The following is a 24,213-nucleotide window of genomic DNA, read 5'->3' as shown; positions in this document are numbered from 1 at the left end:
AAGCAAATCTTTTTTCAATTTCTTTCAATGATTAGCTCTTCTAAAATGATTCATTTTACTGAAACTTGTCATAGAGCCATGTCTGCTAAATTGTATCAATAGGGAAAAGTATACTATTGTATACTATAACTTGTATTATTTCTTTATCTAAATAAAATATCTTCTCAGAATTCCTTTATTTCAACTTAATATCCTTAATTTAAAGAGGGTTGCTTTGTTTGTTCTGAGCCCTGATTTTCAGAAAGTTGTAGGCTTTTAAAATAAAGTGAAAATTACTGAAAACTGAGGACAAATTGTTCCTTTACCCTCAGATTTCTGCATTAATCTGATTGCTCTATTATAGTTCAAGTTCTCTTAGTTCCCCTTCCAGGTTCAAGCTTTTGTTCAAGCCTAGTCATGGGAGTAATGTTATCATCTTTAAATTTGGTCATGGAATGTGTTACACTGCTCCGCTCAGGGAAACGCTGCTCGGTTTGGGCTTGGATAGTAACGTTTATTTTCTTTGGCAGAGAAGCTGATCGTCGAGGGGCATCTAACCAAAGTGGTTGAAGAAACAAAGCTTTCAAAAGGTTCGTTTTCTGTGGGTTTTCTGTGGGATTTTTCTGTGGGTTTTGACAACTCTTCTTGATAATGAAGGTTACTGTACATTTCTAAGGTCATAGTACTTTAACCATCAGTTTATTTCTTAAGGATAACAAAATGACAATGTAATAACAGTATCAGATAATAATATAAAGTAGTTAGAGTTCTGTTTTAAGAATGAAACATTCATTGGAAAGTTTCTTTTTAGATGGATATATATGGGTGTGTATGTTTTTAATGCTTGGAATAGGTTTCTTTCAGTATTAAAGATTTGTTGCAATCTCTCTGTTTTACTTCCAGCATTATTTTCAGCTTTTATCTCAAAATTTTAATCAAACACAACATAAATCTTTTTGAAACAGGTGAAAAATGCTTGCAGTTATTTTGTGATATTTATCATACCTTTAATATTCCTTATGATAGTTAATACTTTCTTAATTTTTGACATCTCAATTTGATTTAAACAAGTATTATGTAGGACCTTCTTATATTTTGTAATGGATAGTCCTATAATTGCCTGAAGTAGTTTATTCTGTTAATTCTTTTCTGTTACAATTGTCAGACTTAGAAAAGCAAAGTGAGTTTTAAAGCATCATATTGTCAAGTCACTTTTATGTATAGGGAAATCGGGCAAATAAATTTAGTGAGATATGCTCATTATCAGTCTAAGACTTCCATCAGAAGAACATACCAGTATAAAGTTTAAAACTAATTCACAATCATTTTGGTCAAATAAAATAATGAGTGATAAAAGTTTATGACACATTGTTTTATGAAAGTAACTGGATCCATTTGGCTTTTAAAAATATTTGAGAGGATAGTGTTATTTCAGATATCTGGTGGCTTCCATTCTGAATTATGTGCACGGCAGATGCCATATTTGGGGAAAGAATGCATAAACTATGCATCACTAATATTGTTCTGGCAAACTGGCATTGAGTTTCAGAACAGTGGACTATTTTTAGTGGGTATGGCAATTTACTTCATCTTATTAAAGTGAGATGAGAACAGGTTTTAAAATAGCTTTGTACTTCACCACCTAAATACCTATTCAGATTAGTTGGTTGAATAGCCAACACTTTGAAGTGGGGAAAAAAATCAGTGCTTCTTTTAATTACAGAAAAGTATCTGCTATCATGTGCTTCTGTTTAATGCATTCTGAATTAGAATATATTCCCTTGAGATTATGTGATGTCATTGTTGAAAAAGAAAATCTGGTTTCCTTTTGAAATCTGGCCATAAAACATGTATTGAAAGCATTAAAGAACATGCTTTTTTACCTAGCAATTCCACTTTTGAATTTTTATCTTAAGGAACAAATTGGACAAATGTGCAAGGGTGTTTGTTTCAGTGTTTCTTTAAAAGCAAAAAGAGGAAAACTTAAGTGTCTAATAATAAGGGCATTTATTAAATAAATTATAGCAAGTCAGTCCATGCAGGTGAATAGAATATATCCTTTAAGAATGACAATACATATAAAAGTTTTATATACCAGAGACTCTTCTGTGAGCAGTAAACATTTTACTAGCAGCTCTCACAGTTAGCATGCAGAGGTACGCTCATCCTTGTAAGAGACTAGATGGCTGAAATGAGTTACATTTTAAATGCTTTATATCTGGCTATAAAGTGTTTTCTTTTGGGTTTGGCTGGATTGTCTTTTTTTTTTTTTTTAATGCTTTCATTGGTAAAGTTTTTGATGGAATTTTCTTTTCTGCATTGAAAATATGAGTTGCTTGAAATTGCCAGTTACCAGCTGTTACAATCTTGGTGGTATTTCCTTCAGATAATCATAGGTTGCATATACTTTCTAAGCCCTAACTCAGTTTGCAGTCAATATATGTTTACAATAGCTTTAGGAAATGGTAGAAGTAGAAAGAATACAGAGTAGGTCCAACAGCAACTTTCAGCTCCCGGTTCTACCATAGCTAGCTTTGTGCCCTCAAGCAACTTACTTTAGCTCTTTAAAACCTCAGTTTCCTCCTTGCAAAATGGGATTGACAATAACTTACAGGGTTTTGTGGGAATTTAATGAAATACTGCTTTTAATGCAAGAAGCGCCATTCTGTTGTCCAACAGATGTTAGTTCCCCTTTATTTTTCTTGATCCTTAACCTTGTTTTCTTTACAAGTAATGGTTCCAGTGATGTAGGAAATGGTCTCTGGCCAGTATGTTTGTTTTGCCCATCTATTGTTATGTCTGCTTGAAGATACAATGAAAACAGTCATGTTATTGTAAAGTTCCCAGTTTGGGAACACTTTAGGTATTGATGTCGGTAGCTATTCTTCCATCTCTGTGTACTTTTGGTATGCATTTTAATAATTAAATATTGCAGAGAAAATCAACTAGCAATGACTTTTTTAATACTGGAAAGTTGAGTGCTGCTTCATAGCTAAAGAGTAGATGTTTTGAAAAGTTGAGACTCTGCCACTCATTTGTTGTGTCCTGTATTTCATTCTTGAATAGATTCAGCTTGCCTCTATGTAATAACTGTGTGTGTGTGTGTGTGTGTGTGTGTGTGTGTGTGTGTGTGTGTAATATATATATATATAAAAACACAACAATGATGGACCATGACTTGACTTACTAAAAACTTGCCTTCTTATTCTGAGTAGAATTGTGTCTTCAATTGTCTCCTTTTTGGAGAACCTGCTGTATACTGTGCACTCTTCTATGCAACGAACATGTAGCAGTTAACAAAACAGACAAAGATCTCTCCCTTATGGAGCTTATGTTCTAGTTAGATCTTAATGGAAGATTTGATTCCACCTCTAAGGCAATTTTACCTTCCTGGCTACTACTCTAAATATTAAACAAAAGTTCCTTCGAAGCCAGAATAATCCTTTTGAAAATACATTCCTCTTGGTTTACCTTAGTATCTTCATCATAAAATTGCCAAGAATATTAAAATTAGAAAAGAGTCATTTTTGTCATTTCCTTTTTGTTCCCCAGAGAGGTTTCTTTTCTATCTATATATAGATAAGATGTATTAGCCTGCCTTTTTTGAGACTGTAACTTTGTGATCAAAACTAGTACATTCAGAAATGTCTGATTATAGTACACTGTGAATGCACCAGAGGTCACAGATTAGATTCCCATGGGCCTCCATGGTTAGTGACTTCACTTCTAATCTAAGCTCCCTGTCGCTCAGCAGTTGGCCTTTGACTAGAAATGGCAGTGAGAAAAGAAGCAAAAAGCTTCTTGTAATTCATCACCCATTTCACAAGTTAGCCACAAATTCTAGGGTATTCTTATATGAAACATCCATAATAAGTTATATTTTAACATTATATTAACTATTTTGACAGTAATGGTTTTAGATATGTTTCCGATTACTTTCAAAATGGAAAATATATCTTGAACATTTTCCATTCCATAATGAACAATGCTGCAATAAACATCTTTATGTATATATACTGTATGTTCCCTATTATTTCCTTAGGAAAAGTACTAGAAGTGGATATGCACATTTAAATTTTTGATGCAGATTACTACCAACAGTATAGTCAAGTACATAACATTATAAGAAGTAATCATACTTCAGTAAAAATAAATTAAAAAATAATCATTTGCTTAGTGAATTTAAAATCTCACTAAGGAAATAAGGTAAATGTACACACAGAGAATGATAAAAAATAGAACATGATTAATTGCAAAAAAAACATGTCCCACAGAAGATACAATAAAAAGGAGCGGCATGCTGGAGAAATGAAGACTCCCTTAGAGGTAACGGAGCTTAAGCTGTACCTTACAGAATGACTAGGCCAAGTAGAAAGAGTGGTCCTTGAATTCAGGGAAATATCAACTCAAGCAAAGAATTGCAGGCCATGATGAACTGGCTTGCCTCAGCTCTGTAAAGAGGCCGGCCTTACCGAAACAAAGCTCATGTGAGAGTTAATTCAGGGACCAGAGTATGGCTAAATTCTGAAATATAAAGCTTGGCTAAGGCCTTGTGATGGCCAAGGCTTTGTGGAGAATGGGGAGATGCTCTAGGGTAATGGTCAGAGAAATGACCATCTCTGTAAGGCTGTCCTAATGCATGTTATAGTGTACACAGATGGGCCACTACAGATGAGGATCTAGGGCCTAACTAATTACCAGTCATCTTTAATAAATTGTGAGGATTATAATTAGGACTTTTTGTGAACAGTTCATTGAAAACTAGGCTTAGGATGTCTTCCTTGCCTCAGGCAGCACACCACTTGTAAACAACTTCAAAACTTTTTATTTTGAGTTTTTCTTAGTGTGGTTTGTACAGTCATATTTTATTTTGATGTAAAAAGCTGCTAATTTTCTTCTTTTAAATGTTTCTTTTGTAATAAATAATTGTGATTTTTTAAAAAGAGTTTTTATTATGAGTATAAATATTACTGAGGCAACCTAACTAGTGTTTTTATATAATAGAGCCATTTGCTTTCATCATCTTCATACAGTGTCCACATTGTCCTGGGAATTTTGCTATATTTGTTACAGTTCTCTGAATACTTTAGCAAAGCTTGCTTCATTTTTGTTTCCAGTTGGCCAGTGGACAGCCTTGAACAAAAGCCCCAGCCCTCTGCACAGCAGTCATGATCCACATTATAATATAATATGAGCTACGTGTACTAACCAGCTTTCCATTTGGGACTAGAGTGGTGAAGAAGTAAGAGATTCAGTGACCTCAGTTAATTTTAAAAGTATTTTGTACATTAGTAGATTTAGAGCAAGCATAGCCTGAAGCAGTTTTATTGATAAAAGATATTATAATGAGATTCTACTTTTATTTTGTTTTTCTTGATAGAAAACCAGGCAAGAGCAAAGGAATCTGATTTATCAGATACTCTGAGTCCAAGCAAGGAGAAAAGTAGTGACGACACTACAGGTGAGTTTTAACTTAATGTTTATGAATCTGCAGATGTTATTGTTCCCTACCAAGCAGTTTAAGTATGTAGGTTAGTGTGGGTGGAGAAGTCAAAGTTTGTGTTTTGGGGAGAAAGCAGTGCTTCCATTTGTCAAGTCACTCCCTTGAATACTTGGATAAATTTTAAAATTACTTTCAGCGATCCGAATATAATAGCTATATAAATTTCAGTTATTTATTTTGATAATGATAGCTTGTCAATAGAGCTTACTGTTTATAATTATCTTTTTCTCCCCCTGTAGACGCCCAAATGGATGAGCAAGATTTAAATGAACCCCTTGCTAAAGTGTCCCTATTAAAAGGTACTTTAACATGTTTTTATGACATTTTAAACGAGGGCATCAGATTCACCCTTTGCCACAAAATCAGTTTCATATATTAGTGAAGTTTTAAGTTTACTTAGAAGATTAAGATAGGTTCTCTAAAGCAGTGAGAACTAAAATTTAAAATGTTGATGTTGGTACCAGTGCTTTAAAGAAAAACATTTAAATTGTAAAATAATTTGTAGCAATCAAAATTGTATGAAGGGCAAAGCAGGAAGTGGTAGAATATGAAATGCAGCTGTGGTTTTTCTGTTTACCTTGATGTCTTGATAGAAACTCATTACCATGTTTAATGTGAATTAGAGATATTTTTATAATATTTAATAATTTAAATTAAAAAAAAATTAATTGGTATTTAATATTTTTATTAACCCTCTTGAAAGAACCACCTGTTTGCTCTGTAATCGTATGATAGCAGTTTCAAACTTCCCCATTTTCTGGTCCTCCTCATCATCCAGTAAATACCCTCAGGTTTTTAGGACTCTTCTAGAAATGTTGGGTGGGGCTAAAATGAGCAGTGCATATAATACATTCTTTGATTTGTCTCATTTCTAAATGAGAAGTACATTTATTTCTTGATATTTACTTGTTTAGAATGAAATGGGTAGGAATTAAATCAGCATTTATAAAAGTGTTTTTAAGATAGAGTGCCTTGGGGTGGCTTATTGATAAATCTACAATTGTCAGCATTTAGTCTCTTTTATAATTGCCTTATTATACACAAGAAATTTTGACATGTGAGTTCAGCCCAGTGGGTTAAGCATGTTAGTAGCAGTGGACCAACACTAGGCAGCTCTCTGAAATAAGCAGCAAAAGCAGCCTGTGGAATTTTCTCTGTGTAGAAGTGCCTTTACTTCTGCCTGGGCTATTAAGGGATCCTCTAGTCCAGACCCTAAGTTTTGGATTATATAAGGAAGCGTTAGTTTCACTCTGCATAACCCTGCTCTGGCCTCGCTGTATAATGGTTGAGATTGGGGGTGGTTAACAAAGAGATTACCTAGATTCTCTTACACTTCCTTAGTCTGGGCATCATGGCCTTCTCTCCTCTTCCCCATGGATACTAAAGCTCACATGGCTCTCTGAAGCCACCTTTGATTGAATTCCCATACCAAGGAAAGCCCTGAGGATTACTGGCCCAGGCAACCAGTTGCCAACCTGTTGTTAAGAATGATCATGGTTTCCAGTACCCTGACTGATCTACAGTATTCTCAGGTGGCTTTTGGTGTTGATGAGACATGCTTTTTCCCTAGTGTCATAATAATAAATCTAAGTTAATGTTTATACAGTATAGAAATCTCATCTTGGAGCGTTTCTGATTCTTCTCAGAAATGTAATGCTATTAATATATAAAATGTTACTGATACTGAAAAAATTTCAGGACCTTGGGTGTTTGTGGGAGCGTAGACAAACAAGAGAGGAGGTAAATGAGTAATGAACACCTGTCATACAAAAGTAGCTATTCTTATGGTCTTTTTTACTATAAAAATCTCCCAGAAATCTTTTCAGCAGCCCAATTCAGATCGTATTAAGTAGCATTTATGATTGTGTTGATTATATTCAACAGTTATTAACACTTTTGTGGTTATATATGTCAGTCTGCTTTGGATTTTATTCTTATCCTTTTTGCCTACTACAATGCCAGATGTTCAGTAAAACTCAGATTTGTTGAATGAATTAATGGTAGACTTCTTACATCAAAGTTTATAAAACCATGAGAACATTAGGAAAGTGACACACTCTAGCCAAGAAGCTAAGAGCCAAAGAGCTCTGGGTTCAATCTCAGCCATTTATTTGTAATATATCCTTGAGCAAACTGTTAACCCCTCTGTGCTTCAGTTTTTTTCATTTGTAGGATTGGGGAAGATCGACTTCATAGGATTATTGTGAGGATTAAGTGAAACAATGCAAGTAGATCACTTACCATGGTGTTGGGAACATAACATGTTAAGCCCCAGGATGAAGATACTGTTAATAGTAATGATGGTGGTGACTGATAAAAGCAGATCTATAGGTTAAAGAGTAACTTCTTGTTAGTTATTAAGATTTGAAATTAAAAGAAAGTATTTCCTATTTTGTCTTTTAGGGAAAAGCAGTTGTTGGTGCTGGATCTTTTCCAGTTAATAATATATTTTTTATTTGTTTATTTTGCCAAAAGTCAGGGGAAAAATTTTTTTTAAATCTTGAATAACACTGGGAGGCTAAATTGTATCTATAAAAGTGCTCATGAGATAGGCTGGGGAATCAGAGTCAAGATAGAGGGTATAAAAGGGGAAGTCGTGGGAGAGAAAGAGATGGAAAACACAAGGTCCATGTGAAAGGAGAGTGGGTGCACGAGTGCTGCTAGTAACTGTTTAGGGTGCCATTGGTGAAAATGGGTTAGTTTCCCTAACCTTGCTTTCAGTTAAGGGGACAAAAACAGAACCCCAAAACTTTTCTTACATTTCTATATGATTATGAAATTTGTTGATGAGGTAGTACCTTTATCAACACCTCTTGAAAGATTTTACAGGTTGATTTTAAGAATAAACTGGTAAGTCAGTGAAAAATTAGATATAAAGAAAAATCACCCATGAGAAGCAGGCAGATTTTAGAAGAATGTCCAATAAACAGTCATCCTAGTCATAAATAGTTGTTTAATCCATTGTTTTTCTTTGTAAGAGTTGTATAAATTCTTAAAAATAATGTTTCACTGGCACTTATTAGACACATTTAGGTTGTGCTTGAGTATATGTGGTTATGTTTTGTTATCTGTATGATTAGGTTCAGTAGGCTGACAGAATTTTTCTCCTATAACGGAGAGTGTTACCCTTGAGAGCTGTAGAAAGTTGCCCTTTTATTTTACTCATTGCAGTCCTATGCCTGACTTCCTGAACCGTTGTCTTCAAATTTTGGCTTTTAAAAATAGCCAATCTTTATTTAGAATTTAGAATAATGTGCTAATCTTCATGTTAGTCATCTAGGATTAAGAAAATAATCTCAAGTAGATTAAACATTCATCATGAGATGTGAATGAGATGGTGATAGCAGTAGTAATTTTTCCTGAAATACTGATTATTTTCAACCAATTTATACCACTTTTGAAAGAGAAATAAAGCTGTGGCTTCATCCATAGGTTTTTGTATGCTCGAAATCATTTCCCAAGAAGAGATAAAAAGAAAACTGATATTTAGTCCAAGTAGTATTTAGTGCAGATATGCTCTATTTAGGGAACTATGCCAGAGACTCCAATGGTTTCAAAGTCTGATAAGACTTCCTTGAGGTTTGAGACGTTTCTAGTCAAATTGATAATGAGGTATAGGTGATAAGCTGCTTCCTGGTGGTTGTTGCTATTAGGAGTCAAAGAAAGGAGGAGGAATGTCCAGATTTTACATTTGTTTCTTTTTGTTTATCATAGAAGATGGGGAAGAAAGCAATTCATGGAAGAATTATTACTTGAGATGACCCTGAAAGTGTGTCATACCACATAAGACGTATTCAGTGACAAAAAAACTGAACCTGAGTCTGGTCAAGATTCTAGATCCAACTGCCAACTTGCAGGACATAGAAGCAACTAGGGACATAGTCTAAATGACATGGTGGGAATACAGTGTGATGTTTTTAGTTCGGCACATGTTGAACAGGAAGAAAGATCACAGGTTCTGGTTTACCTGAAACCCATTATCTCAGCATAATTATTAAAAGTGCTTCCTTTCACATCCAAAGGTTTCCCAGTTTTGTATAGTCACCCATGGGACCAGAAATGCAGCTGTAAGTGCAAGACAGAAACTGGGACTAGAAAGTCATTTTCATTTATTTCTGAGACATTTATTGACCCAGGAGATACAGAGATGAGACATATGAGGAGGCTGCAGTCTGATGGAGGAAGGAGATATGTTGATAGTGTAATAAGTGTTTCAATAGGTGTGGTGGAAACTTTGGAGAGTACAGCTAATTTCCTGGCTAGGGGCAAGGATGGGGTGGAGCAGTGGTCAGGATGGGCTTCTCAAATGAGTAGGTTAAAGATAAGCGAGAATATACCAAGAGGGAAAAGGGAGTCATGCATTGTTTAAAACAGTACTGACATTTACAAATAGGATAATGTTTAAAGTAGAAGTAACATCTATTGGTAGAGAAGTGTGGTGCATATAGGCTACGTGGGGCATATGTGGAGAGAGGTCAGGCTTGGTCAGAAAGAAGGCAGTAACCATGTTTGGGAATTCTCAGCATAGGGGTGGACTGTGATAGCAGGGAGTATTTATAGATAAAGAGAAGAACAATGGGAAGGATAAAGGAGCCAACAAAAGATCCAGTTGTCAAGAAGGAACCCAGCTGGTCAGACGGAATGGCAAAGGGGTGAGAATCAATAGTAATAGGCTGCTGCCAAAGTTAAATTCATAGGCTGCCACCTAGCACTGCCTCAGGTGGCCTCACACACCTACGACAGGAAAGTGGTCTTCCTCCATTGTAAAGGTTGTTCTCATCAGCCAAGCCGGCAACTAAATTATCAGATTTTCCTAAGGGAGGAGTGATGGTAGTAAAAGAGGATGGTGCCCACCTGCCCTGCTGTCTCAGCCAGATCACTTCTGTCAGTTGATGAGGTAACATGTTGTGGCTACATTACAAATATGCACATACAAAATAGAACTGGGGAAGAAATGTTTTGATTTGGCCCTTTACCAAGTGCTTCAGATTACCTCACCCACATTTAGAGTCAAGGTCAGAATTTAAGTTAAATCGCCACTCCTCTGAAGAAACAGTGACACCAGATTTAATTTAGAATATGATGTATTCTGTGTTCCAGGGCTGGTTCTTTAATGGGTTCTTGTGTGGTGTAGATCTCTTTACAGGATTTAACCGTAGTCTGAGAAGAGCTGGTCCCTGGCCCAGATTATACACCAAGCACTTCTAAAGATAACACCATTTGTGTTAAGGGGAAAACAGATTCTGTTTCTGGTAATCTTTTCACCTCATCATAGTTCCCAAAAAAACATTTGTTTCCATTTGACTTGCACATCTAAATAAAATGAATTTTTATTTAGCTCAGGAAGACTTTGATTTATCTTCATCTAAACACTTTCTACCAGTATTCATCATGAGACTTTCCCCAAGACTGTGAAGTAGATTGATACCAAAGTCCATTTCCATGACAAAAGTGAGACACCATGAAAGTACACCCAAGCCAGAATAAACTAAAAATGCATTTTCCTACACAACTGTATGAACCATACGAAGTACAGCTCTCAATCAGCCTTAGGACAAAAAGATTTGCTCATTCATCTTTGTTTAAAAAAAAAAAAAAGGCATTTGGTTTTCTGAAAAGAGGATCTGTACACTACTTTATTAGTTTAAGCATAGCAATTTGTGTTTATTATTAATTTGTAAGGATTTTTGGTCAGTATCTCTACTTCTTTGATCAAACACTGTGTTGAGTTTATACGTTTACATTATTTGATACATGGTATCTTATTCTAATTAAAATGCTGATCCTTTTCATTATGTAGTACAAAGAACTAATTTGCAAATACTGGATCCCTGTGCTAGCACAGCTGATTATTGCCTAGATCATATTCTGTCTCCTGAAACATAATTGCTTAACATAAAATCTGCTCCATTATTTTTAGTTTGAAAAGTATTAATTTTGTTTCACAGCCATCACTGATCAAGGGAATTGTTCTGCCACAGACAGGAATTGTCTGCTTTGATAGACCTTCGAGATGGATTACTTATGATTCTTCATTTATGAAAGGATCCCCTTCCTCAAATTAAAATAGTCCTTTCGTTGTATTAATTCATTTAACTATTATTATATTTATTTTGAAAACTATACATTTTAGATGCAGATCTTTAATTGTCTTGTATGGTAATCAGATAACATGCTTGCTGTATGTCTAGCATTGTATTAGATAGAATATAGAATGTATGTTCCATATAGTATGGAATGGAAGTGTGAAATGTATATGCAATTAACATCTGTTACTAGAAAGAAAACAATGATAGGAATCCTCTTATTTTGGAAGAAGAAATAAGGGTTGGTTGTTAGGAAAGCATGCCACTTAATGCTGTAACTGAGAAAGCACCATGATTTATGGGAAAGATAGTTGAGCTAGAGTGAGAATTCTAGTTCTTTCTCCACCACATTCCAGATGTGTAAGCCATTTCAGATCACTAGACCTTTATTTCCTCATCTGTCAAATGAAAGAAGTAGGTTACTTGATCTTAAAGCTCTCTTCTGAATTCTTATGTATCTATATGGATTCATGCTCTTTTTAAAAATGAAACTAATGCTACTGAGCAATTAGTGAACTAGAAAGAGCTTCTTGGTTTGCTTGAGTTTTACTGTCAAGCTTTAGAAATTAGGCAAAAGAGACTACTATGTGCTGGGAGTTAGAGGCACAGAGTTGGGGTTAGGTACAGAGGCTTAAGCCTGGGGAGGAAAATAGTCATGAGCCAGAGCTACTGAGGAGACTAGTAGGAAATGAATATATTAGTGAGTAATGGAGAATAAGTAATGACTGGATTATGGAGAAGTTTTAAAGTCAGATAAAGATGTCTGGACTTGATACAGTAGGGAGTCAGTATAGGTTCTTGATTTCAGTAAGAGAATTGCCCTAATATCATAATACAGGAGAGACTGAGAAGGGCAAAATAGGTTAAGGACACAAATTTAGGGAGAAATGATTGTTCTTAAGGAGAAATGATTGTTCTAAGATTGTAGCATTAGGATTGGTAATTTCAAGAGAACTTTTTTATTTATAAAAAATTTCAAACATGTTTTGAAAAGTTGAAAAATGCCAAAAACAGCCATATATGTCCATCACCTATATTCAACAATTTAGTATTTTGCCATATTTTCTTTGTTTATATATATATGTAGAAAGTATTCTTTTGACTTGTAATTTTGATATAATTTCAGACTTATAGAAAAGTTGCAAGAATAGAACAAAGAATTCTATATATTCTTCATCTAGATTCTCCAAATAGTAATGTTTCACCCCATTTTCTGTTAACATTTTACCAATTTTGATTTATCCATCTCCCTCTACCTCCTCATCCTTTTCTCTCTCTGAACCATTGAGAGTAAATTGCAAACATGATAGCCTTAGTCCTAAATATTCATGTTTTCTGTTTCTCTTATATAAGCATTGTGTAATTCTTAAAATTAGGAAATTAACATGGATAATTACTATTATTAAATACACAGACTTTACTTATGTTTTCTCAGTTGTCTCAACAGTACCCTTTATGACAAAAGAAAATCCTGAGTCATTCATTGTATTCATCTGTCATATCTCTTTATTTAATCTCCTTTAATCTGGAATAGTTTCTCAGTCTGTCTTTGTGTTTCATGACATTGATATTTTCGAAGAACAGTTATTTTGTAAAATGTCTCTCAGTTTGGATGTATGTAATGTTTCCTCATGATTAGATTTAAGCTATGAATTTTGGCAAGAATATAACAAATAATATTGGGCATCATATCAGGAGGCACCTGATGTTGCATTGTTATCACTGGTGATGTTAACTTTACATAAATATCTTGTTACTCTTCAGACTTTTATCTGCTTAGCTTAGCATCTACTTATGATTCTTGCCTGAATCAATTATTACTATAACAGTTGCCAGATAGTGATTTTGTAATTCTGTCGTCCATCTATGTTTATTACCTAGCTTTTTACTACAAGGAAGAGTTTTCTCTTCCCTTCCCTTTCTTCTCTTTATATCAGTGTGGATTCATGGATTCGTGTTTTATTCAGTGGATTATAGTCTATCACTATCCTTATTGTTTTGATGCTCAAATTGTCCCATATTTGGCCAGTGGGAGCCCCTTATGTCTTTTTGACATGATCCTGTTATTCTTTGAGCCCATTTTAAATTTCTGACACAAAAAAGTACTCTGTATTTATCTTGTACTTTCCTGGTCTTAGCCCTGAAATCAACTATTTCTCCCCAGAGTCTTAGTTTTTTTAAATGGAGAATGGTACTTAAAAGTCAAGACCTGAATATATATGGTATGCTCATTGCTTCTATGCCCACCTGGTGGACAGAGTTAAGAAATAGATGTATGTATATACATAGTCTCACATATCTATATGTATTTCTAATCTGTATTTTTCTATACATTCACATATATTGGAGTTCATACTCTAATTCATCCCTATATCACAGGATTAATTCTGCCACTGGAAAAATCTCTCTCTCTACATGCCTCCATCCTTACCAAGAGACTGAAGGAAGAATTGATAGATTGACTAGAATAGAAGAACTTAGATTCAGATTTTTTTTTTTTAAGATACAGAATTCTTGGCAGGGAAAAGATAGGAGGATAAAAATACGTGTATGTAACATCTAAGACCTGCTGTGATTTCATTGTGAAATTTTATTCTTAGCTCTTTTTTGATGGATTGAGGTGGTTATGCCTGAGCTATTTGTAAACCACAGTAGTAGTCAAATAGAATGCACTAGAAGAATAAGGCCTACCTGGTGGTGTATTTATTTCAGACGGTGTTCAGTAGCAGAAAGTTTTAACACAATGAAAGATGAGCAGAGTAACTAGATAGATAAGAGATTAGGGGAGGGGGCATATTTGAGATGTAATGCTGCATCTAATTTATTTTGATAAAGCCATTTAGGTTACAACATTTAATAGTTAAGCAAATATTTATTTATTGTATCTAATGTTGAGGGAACAGTGATGACAAAGTGAGCACAGTGGAGCTTTCGGCTTAGTTTTTATTTTGTATTCCACAACTGTGGAAATCATGCTAAAACCTTTTCTTAAAGAAAGATTTCTTTCTGTTTTTCTATTTCCAGTTAAGTTCCAAGTGAAATTTTTGGCTTGTTATTAAGAAAGATCAAAATTGATAAAGAAGAATAGCATTATGTCCTTATTACTGAATGTCAAGCCTTACGTGAGCTCTGCATAAGCCTTATAGAAGTGAAATATATAATTTATATATGTTAATATATATTTCATAGTGCCATTGCCATGAATTACTAATATATATTTAATTGTATTTGTGTTCTTTCTCCGGGGTAAAATGACTAAAATGCTTAATATGATTTGCTTCTAAGTGTTATTAAACTTAGTTGTGCTATGTTAACTATGCATGTCTAAACATGAAAGAGATTGCTAATCTTTGTTTGTAGAGATTATGGTGTGATACTAACTCTTGCTTTTAAAACAAACATATTTTTGTCAGATGACTTGCAGGGTGCACAGTCAGAAATTGAGACAAAACAAGAAATTCAGCATCTTCGCAAGGAATTGATTGAAGCCCAGGAGCTAGCTAGAGCAAGTAAACAAAAATGCTTTGAACTTCAAGGTGAGATCAAGATTACTCTGATTCTGTAGGGGATGTGGAGGCAACATAGTGTCACTGAATTGCCCCAAACTTGGAGTCCAGAGGCATGGTGTCTTGTTCCCAGAGCCACAACTTTGTTAGATATGTGATCTTGGAACATTATGTAACCTTTCTGAGCTACATTTCTGGTCAGTAAAGTGGGGTGAGTTACAGTTGCTCTGCTTCCTGACAAAAGATCAAGAAAATCCTGTAGCAGTGAGGAGGATACAGCTCAAGTAATGGAGTGCGTGCCTAGCATGCACAAGGTCCTGAGTTCAATCCCCAGTACCTCCTCTAAAAATAAATAAATAAACCTAATGACACCCCCCCCCAAAAAAAAGGCCTGTAGCAATGAAGGAACTTAATAGTTAATTATATATTATGTATAACAAAATGAAAAAACATAATATATATAAAGTTCTAAGTTTTAGTTATACTTAATATTAGCTACTCAATATAAGATAAGGGAAATTTATATTCTCTGTGATTTTATAGTGTATTTTCAGTAAATGGGAGGAACCAGGCAAGGTTAAGTTACAGAATCTTCTAATGTCCCAACCACTTTCTTTTCCAGTAGCTCACTTACCTGTAGTGTCATAGGCCAGATGGAGTCTGTGCTGTTCCCTAGAGCTTACATTTGTGTATAATTCAACTAGTTGCAGTCAATTAGTGCCTTAGAAAATCCTTAAGTGAGGCGAGAGTAAATGGTCCATGGAGTCCTCCTGGTCTCTAAAACGGCCTTCCTGACCAGGAGGAAGAGTCACATCCCAGGGGGATCTGTGAACTTCCTGTCAGTAAGTAATTACTATGTGCTTGGCAGTGAACATGAGGATTTTAAATCTGTTTTTCAAATTTAAGTTCAAAATGCTGATTAACAACTATCAAGAATGCTTTTCAAGTAAAGAATAGCACATATTATCTTGGCAATACAAGGTCTAGAAAACTCTGCTACTCAGTTGAATACATTTATTATTACTGTTTTGTGCTCTTAAAAGCTTTAAATTATCTAACTGCTAATACTGATAACACTTACTGCCTAACCTTTGATCACCTCAGTGAGCTTTAGGAGGGAATTTCTGAGAATCTTCCAGCTGCTTAATTCTGAATACTTTCATTAAATCACAAAATTAGATACACTGTGCTTTGCTTTTAGCTCTTTTGGAAGAAGAAAGAAAAGCCTATCGAAATCAAGTTGAAGAATCCAGTAAACAAATACAGGTTCTTCAAGGTATGTAATACCCTGAAACTATTTGGGATTGTTTGTTTGTAATGATTCAAAAGGATTCAAAAGTAAGAATGCAGCGGGTTCCTATTTTTCATGGCTTTGGTTCTTCCCTAGAATCTGAAACTATCATTTGGTTCTTGGGTGGGTTTTTGTTTTTGTTTTTGTTTTTGTTTTAAGATACAAGGGAAGATCCCCTAGTACTCCAGTAACAGACACTTGAAGTAGGAAGAGCAGGGTTGAAGATACAGATTTGGTAAGACTGTCACTTTTCCGGCGATGTAGTGGCTTATTACCTAGGGGGCCTTCATCAGAAAGGGAATCAGTTTGAGTAGCTCTGTACACCAGCTCTTTTAGCTTGTTATTTATCTAATGCTTATAACACACTTGCATTGCAACAAAATTTATATACCATATGGAATCGAATAATGGCCCCTGCACTGCAGTCATTGGTAAAGACTGCCGTTCCTACCCATCTTTTTACTGTCTTTTTATGTGGGCTATCGCAGGATTACAGACATGACCTGAAAGACTGAAGGATTTTCTTCCAACCTGAGCTTCTAATACTGGGAGGCTGTAATTGTGAAATACTCCAAAAGAGGTCTTTCCCATGCCATTGTAAAGTTCCTAAAGCAAATTTAATTTGCCTTACCATCAAAGAAGGGAACTATGTTATTTTAAAATTTTAGCATTTGAGAGGAAGGGTAAGAAGAAACTAAATAGACAAGTTCAGAAAAAATGAAGTCGTTGTGTGAGGCCTATGATGTTACCCTAAAATGTCCCAGAGAAAAACCAGCCTTTTGGTTTTTCTTTTCTTATTTTTGAGTGAGACATTTTAGTTACTTAAAATTTGTAATTGTGTATGGTCAGACAAGAATTTCTGGGGCAGGTTGTGTTTCTTTTAAAATTGAAAGCTCTTTACACTCTTATAGTTTAATGCCGTTGTCCATTGGTTTGTGTGAATCTGATTTGAACCTGTATTTCCATCTTGTACTGTATGTGGCAGTTTCCCCTAAAGGTTCTGTGACATAGTGCTGCCTTTTGTCTTAAAGCTGTCTTACACAGGCATCATTGAGTGCCCTCTAGTGCCAGCATGTCTGTTTCAGGATTTTATCCACAAGTTCATGGTCGTGTTATCTCTAGCCATTTTGTCTTTTCAGATTTTGAACCTGTTACCTCTCAATGCTTCCTACAAACTTAAAAGGTCTAATATTTTCTTTAATGTTTATTTATGAGGCAATCTCTTCCTTTCCTAGCCTTAAGTCCTCTTAATTATTTTGATTATTCTTTTATCCTACCTAAGGAACTTTTTCTACCAATAATTTTTTTGTGTTATAGTAGCCTAGACTACTATTCTAGTTCTGAACCACATATGATTTTATACACATTGTTTTCAATTCAAGTCATGACAGCACAAGAGCAGATCTTATAAAAATATACCTCTTTGATTAGGCAGTATTCATTAACTTTATCAATTCATTAATTCAACCAATAATTCTTGATTGTTTACTAGTATTGGGGATAGTATGCATGAGATGTACAGTCTAGTGGAATAATAAACAATAAGCAAATAAATATAAAATACAGTGTCCAATAAGGGCAGAGTAAAGGGCTAGAGAATGACAGAAGGCTATTTTCAGATAAGCCGTCAGAAGTTTATTTAAGGAATTGACATTTGAACAGAAAATTGAATCAGGAGCATCAAAGACTTTACTAATGCTTACCATCTGACCAAGCAATTCTATGCCTAGGAATTCACCCTAAGAAAAAAATCAGGATTGCATTATAAGGAGTATTGTCTATAGTAATTAAAAACTGAACAGCCTAAAATGCCTAAAATAAAGAATTAGTCAAAAAAGTTAAGAGTATAACTGTTCTTTGTTATTAAAAGTTGTTCATCACCAGCAGAATAGAGAACACATTATATATATTATGATCCTTCCCTATTTTTGTTTTTATATGTGTATAAATGCATAGAAAAAAAATCCAGGAGAATAAGTACCAAACGTTAGAAGCAGTTTTCTCTGTGTGGGAGAAATAAAGACCACTTTGGGGTGTTTTTCTCTTTGTGTTTCGGTATTTTGACATTTTTTGCATTAAACATGGATTGCTTGTACAGTTTAATCAAAAGCAAAAAACAGCTCTGACAGCCTGGGCTGTGCAGTAACTGCAGTCCCATATGGGCTGTTCTTTTATTCCAAATTACTATGGACAAAGAAAATGATGGGTAAATATACTTTTGTAGCCCAGTTGCAGAGGTTACACGTCAATATTGAGAATCTCCGGGAGGAGAAAGACAGTGAAATCACAAGCACTCGAGATAAATTGCTTAGTGCCCGAGATGAAATATTACTCCTTCATCAAGCAGCAGAAAAGGCTGCCTCTGAGCGGGACACTGACATTGCTTGTTTACAAGAAGAGCTTAAGAAGGTGCGAGCTGAGCTGGAGCGGTGGCGGAAAGCAGCATCTGACTATGAGAAAGAAATCACAAGTCTACAAAATAGTTTTCAGCTTCGATGTCAACAGTGTGAGGATCAGCAGAGAGAAGAAACAACAAGGCTACAAGGTGAGGAAATGTATTTTACATAAAGCTCTTAACTCTTGACAATGGTAACTGTTTAACTTGTACAGAATAACCATTCAGGCTGTCTTTCTCTTTGATAACAATTGGTTGTAGAAAGCAATATTTTTTATTGGGGGTCTGCAAGTTCTACAATAAATTGAAAATTTTTACTATTTTATATTTTATTTAAATACTGTTAAAAAGTATTTGTCTCATAAAATCGAAGTGAGAAAAAAATATTACTGAAGTTCAAGGTGATGGGAACTTTCCTGAGGTATAGCTGCAAAAGTAACTGGAATCAAAGAATGGCTGTGTAAAATCTCCATTTTTAAAGGGGAAAATAATTGTTATATTCCTCTATTAACGAATATGTTCTGGGACTATTTTAGGTGAACTAGAGAAGTTGAGAAAGGAATGGAATGTATTGGAAACCGAATGCCGTTCTCTAAAAAAGGAAAATGTTTTGCTATCATCAGAACTGCAGCGTCAAGAAAAAGAATTGCACAAGTATGCAAGAGCTCTTTTTTAGCTTCAAAATATTTATCTCGAATTTTCATCCGAACTTAATTTTGATGCTTAGATACCTTTTTGGAGCAAAATATTGGAGCCAGACTCTTTTGGCTCTTTGGCAAGTTAACCATGCTAGATGAATACTTCAGCATTTTTATATAAATTCAGCTTTTGAATTTCAAACAGGGTTATGTAAAGAGTAATATATAAGCTCAAGAATTCTCTAAAACCAGTTAAATCTTTCTAATATCCAATACCTTACAGGCAAACCAATGAATGCAGTAGATTTATTCCAGCAAATTTGTGGAATCCTGTTTTCTCACCAACATTTGTTGCCTAGTTTAAAATGTCTCTTCATTAAAAGTTTGATCCATGCCATGTTTTTTATTTAAACAATGTTTACATTCTAATTCAGAATATGAAAGCAGTAGGTTTATTGTTGAAGCCATTCTAAATTAATCCATCTCCCTCCCCACAGTACACCAAAAATGAGAGTCATTGCACTCTTGTTAGCCTTGTGTTGATGCTCCTAAAGAGCATTAAGGCTAGCAAAAACTCAGTGGTCAAGGTCAATTCCCAAAGAAAACAAGCGTTAGGGAAAAATGATAAAAAAAAAAAAAAAAAGGACTAGATAATCTGCAAATAGTAAGCCTCATTATCTTTTATAGAAACAAAAATAATTGTAATATTGGTTATTCATTTTAAAAAATCAAGAACTAGTTGAAGGAATAAGATGTGCTGATTTATTCTCTAAAACTTCTTACAATACTATGTGTGCTCAGTATCAGTATCTTTAAAGTGCTTTTTTCTTCTCCAGTGTCATATCTTTCCATAGTCTTTTCATACATTTATGTATATTACTTTTTGAATGTTTAGAGATAATTAACAGTAAAGAATAAAACAAATGTTTGTTATAATGTAAAAGTTTGTCAAAGCACTGTCAAAATATGAATAGGACAAAATAAAGACCCAAAAAACAAATAAACAAACAAATAAATAAGAAAGCAAGCACACACACACGTGTGTTTGTTCCAGCTGATCATCTGTGTGACAGCATATGTGGACAAATTGATATAAAGTGTATGTAAGATGATGCAGACACTCAAGTTCTTCATATTTGGAGTACATCTGGATTTTAGTGAATCCATTTAGTTTGGTATTCTAGCAAGTAAGAGATACTGATATTTGATTACCAGTGTTATCTTGTTATTCTTGTTTTAGAATTTTTGGTATTTTAAAGTTTTAGACTTAATCCCTAATTTTTGAGAGATGATTAATTGGAATCTGGCACAAATGTTAAATGCTATTTTTTTTAATTACTTCAAATTTTGTTTAAGTGTTAAAAGCAATTCTGCAAATTCCTTATGAGTTAGAAGCATTTGGTTTAAAAATATTAGGCCCCAGAAGGGTGGAATATATTAAATCATTGGTCAAGTTGTCTACCTAAACTCACATACACTATTTTAAACAAATTAGTTGCTTTTTTGAACTCTTCTGGTTTAATAGTTCTGTAAATTTATTTGTTAAGCCTCCCCAGTATTGAAGTAGTTTTTAGAAGCTAGTCTTCCTTTACAAGGTCTTACGTGCCATTTAGTTCCTAGCTGTATTGGCCTGACCACAGCATGCTCACACCTTAGGATCTGCCTAGTGTACACTTGGCGTGAGATTTATACTCTAAAAAGTACCTCAGTTACAATATTCAGTCTAAGTCTTATAATCCATCCTGAGAGGCATGTAACTGTCATCTTGAAAACCTTAACCTCCTTTAGCTACATCTGTTGTAGATGGGAGCCAGATTCTTTAACACAGCTACACCATACAGGTCTTTTGTTCTTTGTTGTCTGTGGTGTAGAAGGAATTGAACAAAGAATTTCTGTTCATGCCTATCAAGCTGTTTCCTAGAGTGTAAATCAGATTTTTTTAACATCAAGTTGTAAAAGTAATCATAGAATTTAAGCTGGAAAACAAACTCAGAAATTTTTGAGTTCAGTCTTCTTATTTGGCAGTGGAGGGCACTGAAACTCTCCTTGTGTTATTTGTGTCTGTGCAACATGGTGCCTGGCACAGCTAAGAGCTCAGGAAATGCTTACTCAGAGAATGAGATTGCACCAGTTAAATGATTTGCTCAGCATCCCTCAGCTAAATAGCTGCAGAGCTGGGGGCTGGAACCCAGCCTCCTGGTTTTTTGTCCCATACTTTCCCCCTAGTTTGGTGTCTTCTCATTTGAGTAAGTTTATCTTTATTTAAGTTGGAAGTGGCTTCTAAGCTTTAAGTTTCTGTCCACCATCCTATTTGTCAAGTACCTAAAGAAAATAATTGGAATAGGTGCTTTCTTTTCCTGTAGAAGACCTACACTGAATCTTTTTGTGATACAGTTAATATAATGGGATATAACAAAATATACAATTAGTCACCTCCTACTTCCATTTTTACAGTTTCAACCTTTGTGTATATTTGATTGTCTGAAAATAGGACACAGCTTTACACTTGTATTGTTTTAGCGTTTTAATGCTCTTTACTTACTGAAAATATCTTACTCTCTTTTACACTTTTCTTTCCTCCTCTGAAATCCATTCTACCTCTCCTAGTGAAATTTGTAAGAAATTAGATTTCCTGCTGTGTCTGGTTTCTACAGGAATAACTCTCAACATTTATGTTGCAGTTCTCAGAAGCAGAGTTTAGAACTTACAAGTGATCTCAGCATCCTGCAGATGACTAGGAAAGAGCTTGAGAATCAAGTGGGATCCTTGAAAGAGCAGCATCTTCGGGATTCAGCTGATTTAAAAACTCTTCTCAGTAAGGCTGAAAACCAAGCAAAGGATGTACAGAAAGAGGTAAAGCGGAAAGACATTATGGTTGGACTTAAAGCCAAAAGCAAGTCAGATATTCATGCTAGTTAGGAATAAAGGGAAGCAGAAGTCACATTACCTGTCACAAAGCTGATACTTGGAGCGTCTCTGCCTGGTGATATCTAGCTGAGTATCATGGTCCGTATATAGAGAATTCATTAGTAGGGTTTGGTCTCAATAATATAAATATACAAAAATACATTAAACTTTTTTCTCTACCAGTCAGTTGACCTATATGAAAAGTCCTTTGTATCAGATCACTCAATTCATTGTTTATCTTTCAAAGATAGTATCATGTTTAATTTAGAGTAATTTTGGAAAGCAAACTGGGGCCACACCATAATGCTATGGTGCATAAACCTCTCAGGTGAAACTCGCTTGAAAAGTTGCTTATGAGAAAATTCACCTCTTGCCCAGCCAGCTAAACACATGTTCTGTGACCTTTACTTTCTTCCCCCCGTCCCTTTTTCCCCTTTTTCACAAATATGCATGCTTACTTTTCATGTCATTTTGCTTAAAACCTTGACTTCTGTGACTTAAAAAAAAAGAAAGATCATGTTAAAAATGGTGAGGGTTGACTTTGGAACAGAGATCCCACCCAGCCTTCTTCTAAGCAAAGTCTTAAAGTTGGCAGTCGGGCTGTAAGAGCTGCGTTGAGTCCTCCTGGCCTTATACTACTCCCTGCGTTGACTCCTGGCCGGCTTGAGGGATGGAGAAGGCAGATGCATTTTGATCTACCTTGCAGGGCTCACCCGGGTTGTAGACTCTCTTAAATGAAGGATTCGTTATAAACAAAAGGAAGTTGAAGACAACTCTTTCTCTTTAATAACAAATTTTCCCCAAATTGTTTTTAGATGATCTGGTTAATCAATACAGTTTTCCCTTGCAATTTTCTTTCCTTGTAGTATCCTGAACTTGGAAATGATTATTGTTCTTCTGTCTTCATGTTTGTTCCTAAAGAAAAAAACTGTAACAGTTTTTATTTACATGTGGCCACATTGATTTTGTAATATGTTCATTTCTATCTTCTTGCTAAGGATATGTGTTCTGGGAGAAATCTCATTTTATTTGGTTGGAACACAAATCTTGTGCCAAAGTAAATATCCTAGTATTTAATTCTGTAAGCACTTTGTGTCCTTCCAGTCCACAAACCATGATTCTTTCAAAAGCTGGGAAGAATGCTGTGGTTGGAAGATAATTCTGTTGTATGTTACTCTGGATGCATTAGCCGTTTTGTTGCATTATTTGTTTGCCTGCTTTTGGTCACTGAGCAATCAGTGCGAAATGCTTTAACTGTTGCCACAAATGGCAGTGGCATGTTGTCACAGCATCTAAATTGTTGATAGCCTTTGGATTGCATTAAATGCATCACATTTAAAAATATGTCTGATCTTGTCAATATGTTTCTTTTCTACTTCCTTGTTCAGTGTTTTCCATTGTGAATGATGTTTAGTCATCATGCTCCTTTGTAATGTAAAATTGCTTCTCTTTAAGTTTGTCTTAATGTTAACTACTGGATACTAGTCTGTAACTAAAAATGTTCTTTAATGAGATTCTTATATCTGTGTGATCCACTGCAAATGAATTGCTATCTTTTATTAATGCACACATATTCCCTTTCAATATTTCCCCTTTGTTCTCCTTTCTTCATAAAATCATACTTAATGTGCGCAGTATAATGATTATGTATCTTCAGCACTGTCACAGGCTAAAATATTACAAACAAAGCAAGCCCAGATATGATTATTTTTATGAAGAAGATCCAAAGATGTTAGTAATATTGTGTGATATTTCTCTTGTAATCAGAACTGAGCTCATTTCTCATGTCTGAGTTAGAAAGCAAGATGGAGCAAAATGATATCCAAGGGAGATGTGAAACTAAGGCTGCAGAACGTGACCTTTGTTCCAACAATTAAATTTTATATATGTGGCAGCTTTTATTAGGAC

At 34.8% G+C, this 24,213-nt stretch overlaps 1 protein-coding gene across 33 annotated transcripts in view; it reads left to right on the top strand.

The window, feature by feature from the left end:
• The window catches only part of SLMAP (sarcolemma associated protein), a 121,842-nt gene that overhangs the window by 90,238 nt on the left and 7,391 nt on the right, over positions 1–24,213 (top strand). For 23 of the 33 annotated variants that reach the window (XM_045505395.2, XM_045505396.2, XM_010968330.3 and 20 more), the window contains 8 exons: positions 510–569; positions 5,360–5,440; positions 5,722–5,781; positions 14,982–15,104; positions 16,276–16,350; positions 18,590–18,910; positions 19,297–19,414; positions 22,080–22,251. In XM_045505395.2, coding sequence (XP_045361351.1) covers positions 510–569; positions 5,360–5,440; positions 5,722–5,781; positions 14,982–15,104; positions 16,276–16,350; positions 18,590–18,910; positions 19,297–19,414; positions 22,080–22,251 — 1,010 coding nt within the window. The remainder of the gene's footprint in view (positions 1–509; positions 570–5,359; positions 5,441–5,721; positions 5,782–14,981; positions 15,105–16,275; positions 16,351–18,589; positions 18,911–19,296; positions 19,415–22,079; positions 22,252–24,213) is intronic. The other 10 variants (XM_045505403.2, XM_045505404.2, XM_045505400.2 and 7 more) reach the window with 1 other exon arrangement.

Source organism: Camelus bactrianus, chromosome 17 (assembly GCF_048773025.1).
Source record: "Camelus bactrianus isolate YW-2024 breed Bactrian camel chromosome 17, ASM4877302v1, whole genome shotgun sequence".
Taxonomy (NCBI): Eukaryota; Metazoa; Chordata; class Mammalia; order Artiodactyla; family Camelidae; genus Camelus; species Camelus bactrianus.
The sequence above is the reverse complement of the archived record's forward strand: the minus strand, read 5'-3'. Positions and strand labels throughout refer to the sequence as shown.